The 11,287-nt window shown below is 49.5% G+C and overlaps 1 protein-coding gene across 1 annotated transcript; it reads right to left on the bottom strand.

Annotated features, from left to right (window-relative positions):
• Positions 1-9,596: 9,596 nt before the first annotated feature.
• On the bottom strand, positions 9,597-10,644 carry gbp (glycogen synthase kinase binding protein). The gene has a single exon (XM_086312684.1). It carries the CDS (start codon positions 10,503-10,505, stop codon positions 10,053-10,055), a length of 453 nt encoding a protein of 150 aa, XP_086168810.1. The 5' UTR covers positions 10,506-10,644; the 3' UTR covers positions 9,597-10,052.
• Between the last annotated feature and the right edge of the window lie 643 nt (positions 10,645-11,287).

The following is an 11,287-nucleotide window of genomic DNA, read 5'->3' as shown; positions in this document are numbered from 1 at the left end:
GTTCGATACAGTGCTTTCGGTTCGGTACGCATATGTATCGAACAATACAACATTTTTAATTTATTTTATCAACTTTCCTTCTGACGATGCTGTCTGTGTTGAGCGCTCAGTGGATCTGCGCTCGACAGTGCAGCCTAGGCGGAGTAGTCGAACGCAGATTCACTGAGCACAGCGCAAGCTAGCAGACAGAAGCTAAGCTCTCCTTGCAACATGGCAAATTGAACCTCCCCCACCCTCATTCAGATCTGGCGTTTGGAACTATTTTGGTTTTCATGTGACGTATGACCCTGAAGGTAAGCGCGTCATGGACTAAAGTAAAACAGTATGTTGGATGTGCCATGCAATGCTCAATTACATGGGTGGGAACTAGTGTGTTAGCACAGTTAGCTCGTTAACGTGTTGGCCGTCCAGCCCCACGCACGGGGCGATCTGCGGTAACTCGTTAACGGAGATTTGCCGTGTTGTGGCGTTAACGTCATTTCAACGAGATTAACCTGAAAGCACTAGTGGAACACAACGAATATGACTGCACATTTACGCCGACATCATCCTCGTGCAAAGACAAAAACAACAAGCAGCATGCTACTAACTTTACCCGAGTCATTTAGACAGCCGTTAGCACAGGATTCTCCTTATGGGGACCTGATATGTTTAATATGCTGCTGAGAATATAGCCCAGAAGAAGCGTATAGTAGAGCTTTTATTTTGAAAGATCCATTTCTCTGTAATAAACTCTCTTTTCCAAAGATGAGTGATTTCTCCATCAGATAGATTTATTTATTTTTATTATTTTGTTGTTTCAGCAACATTAAATTTAAAAACTGTACTTTTGAGTTAAAATATATATTTATAATTTTAATAAATGACAAATTAAAAAAGCATGCGACAGTACAGCCTAGGCTGCACTGTCGAGCGCAGATCCACTGAGCGCTCAACACAGACAGCATCGTCAGAAGAAAAGTTGATCAAATAAATTAAAAATGTTGTATTGTTCGATACATATGCGTACCGAACCGAAAGCACTGTATCGAACGAGTATTGTTGCAACCCTAATAAATAAATAAATAAATATATATATATATATATACACTGAACAAAAATATAAACGCAACACTTTTGTTTTTGCTCCCATTCCCCATGGGATGGACGTAGAGACCTAAAATTCATTCCAGATACACAATATAACCATCCCTCCCAAACAGTGGTCACAAATCAGTCCAAATGTGTGGTAGTGGGCACATCTGCTATATTGAGATAATCCATCCCACCTCACAGGTGTGCCACATCAGGATGCTGATCTGACATCATGAGTAGTGCACAGGTGTACCTCAGACTGCCCACAACAAAAGGCCACCCTGGAATGTGCAGTTTTGTCTCACAGCAAAATGCCACAGATGCCACAAGCAATGAGGGAGCGTGCAATTGGCATGCTGACAGCAGGAATGTCAACCAGATCTGTCGCCCGTGCATTGAATGTTCATTTCTCAACCATAAGCCGTCTCCACAGGCGTTTCAGAGAATATGGCAGCACATCCAACCGGCCTCACAACCGCAGACCTCGTGTAACCACACCAGCCCAGGACCTCCACATCCAGCAGGTTCACCTCCAAGATCGTCTGAGACCAGCCACCCAGACAGCTGCTGGAACAATTGGTTTGCACAACCAAACAATTTCTGCACAAACTGTCAGAAACCGTCTCAGGGACGCTCAACTGCATGCCCGTCGTCCTCATCGGGGTCTTGACCTGACTCCAGCTCGTCGCCGTAACAGACTTGTGTGGGCAAATGCTCACATTCGATGGCGTCTGGCACGTTGGAGAGGTGTGCGCTTCACGGATGAATCATGGTTCACATTGTTCAGGGCAGATGGCAGCTGAGAATGTCCCAGTTCTTGCATGGCCAGCATACTCACCGGACATGTCACCCATTGAGCATGTTCGGGATGTGCTTGACCGGCGTATACGACAGCGTGTACCAGTTCCCACGAATATCCAACAACCTCGCACAGCCATTGAAGTGGAGTGGACCAACATCCCACAGGCCACAATTGACAATCTGATAGACTCCATGCGACGATGTGTTGCACTGCATGAGGCAAATGGTGGTCACACCAGATACTGACCGGTTCTGGGTCCCCAGACCCCCAATAGCGCAAAAAACTGCACATTCCAGGGTGGCCTTTTGTTGTGGGCAGTCTGAGGTACACCTGTGCACTACTCATGATGTCAGATCAGCATCCTGATGTGGCACACCTGTGAGGTGGGATGGATTATCTCAATATGGCAGATGTGCCCACTACCACACATTTGGACTGATTTGTGACCACTGTTTGGGAGGGATGGTTATATTGTGTATCTGGAATGAATTTTAGGTCTCTACGTCCATCCCATGGGGAATGGGAGCAGTAACAAAGGTGTTGCGTTTATATTTTTGTTCAGTGTATATATAAACACAGGTTTAAAGCTCAGTGTTTAAACCTCACGATGTAACTCCAGCCCAGCAGCAGTATATGAATGACTAACCTCGTATTGTGGATGAATAATCTCAGCTGTTCTCCTGACTGAAGTTTGGTCCGTTTACAGCATCCTGCTATGCGATTGCATTTGTCCCGAACAATCAGGAACCCTCACGTTAAGTTTTATCGAGTGGGAAAAAGTTAGCGTTCATCCTCCAGCTTCACTGTGTTTGTAATGCTAACATAGCTGTGTCGCTAGCATTCGTATATCATTATATAGCAGCTAGCCCAACTTCAGTAACCCTACAAACGTCACTGCTGTTTAGTTTTCTGTCTTCATTTATGTTGGAAGTGATAGCAGAGCTGTACGTTTGAATGCTTCAGAAATCTCTCAGTCAGAACATGCTACATCATGTTTATGTGGAAGCTAGCGACCTAACTTCCTGCTAACTTCTAACTCTGTTAAATGTAATAAATCCTGTTTTCATGGATGTTAAATGCAATTGTTACACCTGGTAAAGCAGCAACGCTGATCATTTTATTAAAGATGAAAGACTTTAGACAGTTTTTAACTCTCAGTGATGCTGCAGTGTTTGTTTGACTTTGGGATAGGGCAGGGATAGCTCAGTAGGTAGAGTGGTGGCCCCATGATCGGAAGGTCGGGGGTCCGACTCCACTGAACGGCTACCCTGAGGTACCCCTGAGCAAGGTACCGTCCCTACACACTGCTCCCCGGGCGCTGCATTGGTGGCTGCCCACTGCTTCACTGGGTGAATGGGTTAAATGCAGAGGAACTATTTCCCTATGGGGACTAACACGCACACTTTACACACTTTTCTTTACTTTACCTGAAGCAGAGTTTGGGCCCAGGCCCAGCTAATGATGTCAGACTTAGAGACCCTTTCTCAATATGCGTACTTGTGCGTACTTGCGTTCTCGTGTACTCGTGATACGTCATCAGTCGGAGACCAAGTACTGTTCCAATTCGAAGTACGCATCAAGCTGAGAATGCGAAAAAGTCCCGGATGTGTTCTCGCTCCACCCGTTTTATCGATCATGCATCGGTGGTGACTTGTGTGGACTTGGTACAACTAAATATCCCAGAATGCATTTCGTCCAAAACTCAAACGCGGCAATGGCGGACGAGCAGGGCTTTTAAATATTACTCTTTCTGGGTCACAAAATAAACTTTGAAGTTATTTTCAAGCGAGAATGTAGCTGTGTAAACTTCAAATATCTGCTCGATTTATCAAGATATCATATATTTCCAAAAGCGCTCCGACTTTTCGGAGACGTCTGTGACCCACCAGCTCCATAGCAGACGGCGAGGTTGAGGATCATTAGAGCCGGCGAGAACGGTGGACTCCCGGCACATCGTTTTCAACCACCCCCCCCACCACGGTCTTTTCGCTACTCAGGTTAAACAAACCCCAGCAGCTGTCTATTGTATTGAGTGTCCACTAAAATAAAAACAAAAGCGTTCTAACATCTCACCTGCTTGTTTTTATTAAGGTATGTACACGTATGTACATGTACACTATTTTTATTAATAGAGATTTCACTACTGAGGTTAAACATGATATATAAGTCACTTAGATCACTTCTAAATGTTAATGTTTGTTTATTTCAGAGTTTAATTTGTTCCTGAGTAAACCGGTTTGGCTGTGATTAAAGTGAAGCTTCATAACATATTACTCACAGTTAAATTAAGAGGGGACGGCAGTAAAAACTCCAGACCTGTGACATCATCAAGTACACTGGCGTTCCAATTGTACAAATCACGAGTCCGTGCTCGCGTTCTCGGCAAGTCCGGTCTCGCCGAGAACGTGAGAAGGGCCAAAGACTGGATAGACTGCTGGGGGATTCCCATGATGCTCTGGGTGTTTCTTCTTCACTCACTATGTGTTAACAGACCTCTCTGCATTGAATCATATCTGTTATTAACCTCTGTCTCTCTTCCACAGCATGTCTTTATCCTGTCTTCCTTCTCTCACCCCAACCAATCACAGCAGATGGCCCCGCCCCTCCCTGAGCCTGGTTCTGCTGGAGGTTTCTTCCTGTTAAAAGGGCGTTTTTCTTTCCCACTGTCACCAAAGTGCTGCTCATAGGGGGTCATATGATTGTTGGGTTTTTCTCTGTATGTATTATTGTAGGGTCAACCTTACTATATCAAGCGCGCTGAGGCGACTGTTGTTGTGATTTGGCGCTGTATAGATAAATAAGGACATGCTGGTGGTGATTCAAGCTGTCAGCCTGATGACGGAGGTCGGGCCAGAGGTGTCCTGAAGCAGCAAACAGAAACAAAAACTTGGAGGCAGAACGAGGTCAGGAAGGTCACACACAGAGAGAGAGTCGTGATTGGCTTGTTCAGAGAGGCGAGCAGCAACCCTCTCTGAGGTAGGAGGCTTCACCGGTGAGACAAGCAGAGGATGGAGACGAGGACGAGGGCTCGTCACTTTGTGGGTCATCCTGCTGTTTGACGCTCTGATGAGCACTTTGGGAAGAAAAACAGTAATTCTTAAACTAAAGGATGGAACAGCGTTAATATTTCAGGGCTGAAAGCAGATCTGCTATCAGGGAATGTCACTCCCAGAATTCCCAGTGTTCCCAGAATTCCCAGAGTGGGATGCCTTATTAGCCCCGTTCTGTGAAAGGTGTAAAGCGTTCCGTGGAGCTGTGAGACAGCTGAAGCAGAAGTGTCTCAGACTGGACGGAAACATTCTGTTTCCTGTCCGCGTGGCGCTTTCAGGAGGTGGCCGTGACCACGCGCTCTGAGAACATCAACTCTTTGTTTCTGCGTCCTGACGACACTCCGGAACTCTGATGACAGACGCCAGCATCTGAGCCGCTGCAGCAGGAAGTCCTGCGGTGTTTAATGTCAGCCTGTGGCAGGAATAAACATCCTGGAGTGCATCATCACAGAGTGAGCGCGGGGAGCAGCGAGCTCCGCCTCCGCCTTGCAGCTGGAGCTGATGGAGAGCCAACAGCAATGGAATCTGTTCACCGTCAGCCCGACAGACGCTGGTCTGCACGCGCTCACGGGTCGACGTGACACAGGATACAGGATACCTGAACTGGTCCTGGACGCTGCACGGCAAGCAGGAGGCACCATGCTCCGCCCCCGGCTCCGCCCTCCTAGTGCAGGACACTGAAGGACTCAAAGATTTATACCTGGACACAAATCCACAGAGCGAAAAACACTAGAGGCAGTGAGGAGCTCCTGCAAGCCGTGAACTGAACATCCCTCTGATGCTGCTGCTTACATCACTTCCTGTCATCTCTAGTAAACGCCGCCTGTCAGCAGCTGCCGGCTTCACTGTGAGTGTCCAATCGGCACTGTGCCACACCTGAAGCAGCAGGTAAAGGCAGAGGGTCATGCTGGATGTCCTCAGCATCATCTGGAGCTCCGCCTCTTGGCCGACACGCAGACGCCATCGAAGTGGAACCAATCGCTTCTCTGCTGACAGCGATGCAATTAAAGTCCAGCACAGAGCTTCTGTTTGTGCAGCAGCGCCCACAAAGATGCCGACGTGTCAGAGCCGAGCCGTCGAGTGATGGCAAGGTGCCCCCCCCATCTTTGATATACAGGCTGTGGTTGAGACACAGCACGTTTTATATTTAAACGTGAGGGGTGGGCTAGGTCTGAGGTCAGAGCCAAAGCTGTTCTGTGCTCTGAATCATCCTCACTGCGATCGGGTCAGAGTGGCGGAGCATCGTCAGAGCTTCATCGGACGCTGACGGAGGCTTAGCGAGGCGCAGAAGAAGAAAGCTGTAAATATTTGATGGCGCTCGTCTCAGAGAGGAAACTGACTCCTCTCCTTCCTTCATCACAGCTTCTCCTCAGCAGAGCAGCTCAAAACCTTCGTCCTGGAAAGTTGTTAAATGTCCTTGATTTCCACTGAACATTAAAGGGCCCAGGCAGCAGGGTTGGCAGTTTGATTCTCAGCCTCTGCCTGAGATGAAGGGTGTTTGGGTAAGACGCTGGCAGATTCAAGCTGCTGAAAGGTCTAATTTTCTGTACTTTGATATTTTTCAGAGGATCAGCATGTGTCAGAGACGCTGACGCCACATCAGAGGCACAAAGCACCGTTTCAAGCTCCCAGCATCCTTTGCATGATATTTGCATCGTCTGCTTCATGCTTACATTGTTAGAGTTCCCTGCTAGTGTACTTGTGCATACAAGTACATACATTAATATAGTGTACTGACGTCTTGCGGACTCTGTTTTCATTATTTCAAACATGCTGCTGATTCTTTTAACTCTTTAAAGCCAGCAGGCTTGAACAGGTGCAGCTTTTACTCTGAAGGTCTGTCTGCTTACATCCTGTCTGTTCAGGGGTCATGTCTCTCGTCACAGAGTAAACAGTGTTTCGTGTCCCAAACATTAAAGTAAACACGAGCCCAGCCGGCAGCCAAACTCTGAGTGACTCACGCCGCACATCAAAGTGAAATTAGTGCTGCTCGTCCCTGCGGAGCTCTCTCTGCTTCAGTCCTAAAATATCTGCTGCGATACGCGCCGGCGCTCACAGGCAGAACTTCGTTTCATCATTCGCTGCATCCTGACGAGCACCGGCTGCTTTGACACCACGAAACAGAAGAAGAAAATCAACAACCAATAAAAGTAAGGGTTCAGCCTCCAGTCGTAGCGACATGCTTTCAGTGCCTGGCATTAATGCTGCTTCCAGCCATGTTCACCTTTGCAAACCTAAATCAGCTGGTTGGACGACCCACTGCTAAGAATGAGTCAGTCAATAATTTTCAACATAACTGATCTGTTTCTAATGATGGACGCTCGATCAAACCTGAGGCAGAGGATCGGTCATGCCGACCACGAGTTTACAAAGTAAGCGAAGAACAAGCCCTCTTTTCTCTGTCCACTCTCCAACAGAGAGGAACCTGTTCCTTCAGTGTGCTGGCGGCAGCAGGGCACAGCGTTGGTTCAGCACTCCTTCACAGTCAGTGACTACAGCAGTGTGTGCTCCGGCCCGGCTCTACTTTCTCATCATTTAACTGTTTCCATTCTAAAATACATCTTGATATTCTATCTCGTGTGTTCATGACTTGATTCTTGATGTCAGTCAGCTGATGACTCACCACCATCCGCCTCAGCTCTACTTCTGACCCTGCAGTGACCTTTAGCACAGTTTAATCATGTGACCTGTGCCTGCTCACCTGTAGCAGATCAGGTGTTCAGAGGCGTTAGGACAGAAGCTTCGTGGTGTCGTGCTGCCCTCTGGTGCGTGCATGCAGTCATTGCACTGCAGAGCCTCTACATTACATTTCATTGGTTGGATTCAGTCTGAACTCCATTAGAATAAAAACTGACCTCAGGTGATGAAGTCTTCGTCTGATGAACCATTATCATCATTTTTGTGCTTCATCAGCTGCTGGCAAACTTCACGTGGAGACAGCTGTGTACCACTGCAAAGCCTCCGGACCACCGGTCCCACAGCCCGTCAGCTCCTCATGCCCTCGGACTCATGTCCACACTCACCACATAAACATCCTGCATGTCTGCACGATCAGAGTCCACGGGTTTGGTACGGTGGGAGTCACAGCCAGAGGGTCAGAGCATCGAGCAGGACGCCTCCTGCACTCTCCACAGGCATGTGTTCTGGGAGGAGAGCTGTGCGGCCATCATCACCATGATGACCACAGAGTTACTGTAATGTGATCTGTGAATTGTGGAACGTCCTGAGATTTGATTTTCACCCAGGTGTCATCCACATGTCTGAACCAATGGCTTGGTGGTGTTCCAGGGTAGGACAGCAAAGCCCACTTTTCCACTTCTTCCGTGTACAAATTGGCCACGATGGGTGAAACTGGGGAGCCCACGGCACACCCATGTTTCTGCCTGTAGAACTGACCCTTATATGAAACAGGTGGAATGAGACACAGTTCAAACACACTAGGTCGATGCTGAGAGCGGTCCTGTTGCTGCGGTTGGGGTCATCATGCAAGTGAAGAGAGATGTAACATTGTACGAGATCATGGTTTCACCTGCCTGTTCATCTGTCTCTCACCTTCTCAACACAATCCAACATGTTCTGGATGTGGTGTTCAGAGCTGCCCACCAGCGGGTTGAGGTTGAGCCAGAAACTTGGAGATGTTGTAGGTGACCGAGTTGATCATACAGACAATCGGTCTTAGAGGTGCACCCTGTTTATGTAAACCATACACAGCATTGTTAGTCAGTCCGCTGGTTTCAGTCATTGTGCAGATGTCCTGTTTATAAGGTTGGAAACCTGCAGTCAGCTGAGACTGAAGAACTCACCTGAAGATGATGAACACGCTATGTCACATGCCCAGAATCAACTTTTTCATTCCCAGTTTACTCAGAGGATCATTTAACTTCTCACTCTGCTTTTTTACTTAAAGATTCTTTATCAAATTTTTTATTTTATTGTAATGTTTTGGGTTTTTTTCTAATATTTATTCTTTTCAGCCTTTAACATTTTACTGTGTATTATTGATCTTTATTTTATCTTTTATTCTAGTTAATTGGCCATTTTTTTCTTTATTTGACATCCTACTTTTATTATTTAAAGTTGGATTGCTCCTCCTGGCCTCTGTAAAACAGAAAATTTGTGATAAATAAAGTAACTTTCTTGAATTTCTTCTCCATGAGTCTGTTGGACCTGCTCCTATGAGGACTCCATGAAGTAACAGAGCAGGTACAACAGGGGGCGCCACAGCCCGCAGGACCCACAGCCCACCACAGGTAAACATGTTTTTCTGCAGGAGTCACCCTGCTGTGACACAGGGGTGGGGGTGGGGTGGGTATTTAAAGGCTGATAATGAGCGTGTGGCCTCTAAGACCACGTCGTCCACAGGAAGAGGAGGGGGGGGCGTGTGTGCGTGCACGCAGGCTCATTACTGAGCTTTAAACCATCAGACTTGTGCAGTTAGAATCAAACCTCTCTATTGACTCATCTGGACAATGTGGCAGGTTAAACCAGCAGGTGTTTCCAGGTTATTTCCTGATGTGAGATCAGCTGATTTCACATCAGTAACACCTGTCTGAAGCTACCTATGCTAATCAGCTGATCGGTCTTATGGATCTGTCCAATCAGTGTATTCGTCCAGGTGTGATTCAGTAACAGCACTGCCCGTGCTCTGACAAAGACACTCTGCACAGGTGTGAAAAAAAAAAACAGGTGAGTTTATTAAGACAACAAAAGCCTGAATACTCAGGAACGGCAGGTACTCCGGTACGGAGCAGAGGCATTCTTCACACAACAAAAAGTACAACAACACAAGTCCTGCTGGGAGTTCCCACAGGTGAGAGCACCTGAGCCCACACAGGCCCAAGGGGCAGCCCGGCCCCCTACCTGTGCAGGTAAAACCCCACCATGAGACTGTAAACAAACCCAGCTGCTCATTTCCTCGTGAAGCAGAGAGCAGCCACATGTGTGCCTGGCAGCAACCTCACCTTTACCTGGCCTCAAGGTGAGCACCCCCCCCCCAGTCAAACATAAACATCATTAGCATAGCTCAGCTAGCTGCCGGCCTCGCGACCAAACGGAGAAATTAGAAAAAGTCCGAGCGGAGTTTCCGGTGAGTGGCTCAGGTGTGAGTCCGTGCCCGGTGTCCGGGCTCAGTCTCCGCAGTCCGCGGACAGCTGCAACCGCCTCACGGCCTCCTTGATCAGGTTCCCGGAGAGCAGCAGCTCCTGTAGCAGCCGGTGCGGGTCGTCCTCCGTCCCGCCGAGCCGCTTTCGGTTCCAGGGGCGGATCCGGTCCCAGTCCGAGTCTCCGGAGCCGGGCACGCCGTACGGGCTCGGCCTGCCGCCGGCCCGCGGCCCGCGGCGGCTCCGGAGCCGCATGCAGCAGCCGGTCCGCGCCTGCGCTGGAGCCCCTGCACCGCCGGCCGCCGGTTTGGTCCCGGGGCCGCCGGCGAGGCCGTGCAGACGGCTCACCGACACCGGCGTTTGGGCGGAGCCGTGCAGCTGCAGCGCCTCTCCGATCCGCGTCACCAGTGCGTCCACCTCCGCTGAGTCCACGGTCACCGACTGCTCCAGCAGCAGGTAGTCATGCTTCCGGCACGGCATGGCGGCTGTCCTCCGTCTGGTCCTTCGTTGTGTTGGTGCGGGTCGGTGCTGTGTGGGTGCTCGGTGTCCTCGCTGCTCTCTCAGTTCATTTGTAAACAATGGCTGACGCGCTGCGGACTGTACCAAGTGCCCGAAGAGGCGGGGGAGCAGGGCGAACCCAAACACAGAGCCGATCCCGACAGCGCGGCGCCGAGGCTCCGGTTTACTCTTAATCCACTCAGGCGCGCTCTTGCTGCTCCGGTGCCAGAGCTCCGGACGAGAGCACCGGAGCCCCGCGAATCGGGGCCTTCCCGTCCCGCCCCCCCGGCCCCGCGCGCATTGGGCCGCTCCGCCGTCGCGGACGTTACATAACGGCGCGTGTGCAGGCAAAACAAACAAAGGCCCGAGTCCGTGTGACACTCAGAGGAGCATGCGCACACGCTACCCCCTGCTGTCTGCTAGCCCATGCGCGTTCACGAGTCCACTGAACTGTGGGAGCCTTCAGGTGAAGGTGGCACGCGCTTCTGCACCCGTATAAAATCATCCCGGAGTGTTTCCGGTTTGTCTTCCTGTCCCCCATTCAATAAACTTTATTAACATGGCAGGAAACTCAAATCACTGTTGTTATGGTGGAGGTCCCGTGTGTGTGTGCGCGCGCGCGCGGGAACACGGTGTACGTTTGTTTCTGAGAAGTAGCAGCCGGTCTGAACCTGATGCTCCGTCGCCAACGAGCCTCACCACCGTAAAAGGAGCTACTATCACTGCAGACACGTGGTGCAGCAGCCAATCAGAGCGCTCGGCTG

This window comes from Aulonocara sp. 'chitande type north' Nkhata Bay, linkage group LG11 (assembly GCF_057382095.1).
Source record: "Aulonocara sp. 'chitande type north' Nkhata Bay isolate Kocher_YH1m ecotype deep benthic linkage group LG11, A_spYH_male_GT1.1, whole genome shotgun sequence".
In the NCBI taxonomy this organism is placed as follows: Eukaryota; Metazoa; Chordata; class Actinopteri; order Cichliformes; family Cichlidae; genus Aulonocara; species Aulonocara sp. 'chitande type north' Nkhata Bay.
Note: the sequence above shows the minus strand (reverse complement) of the source record. Positions and strands in the feature narration are given on the sequence as shown.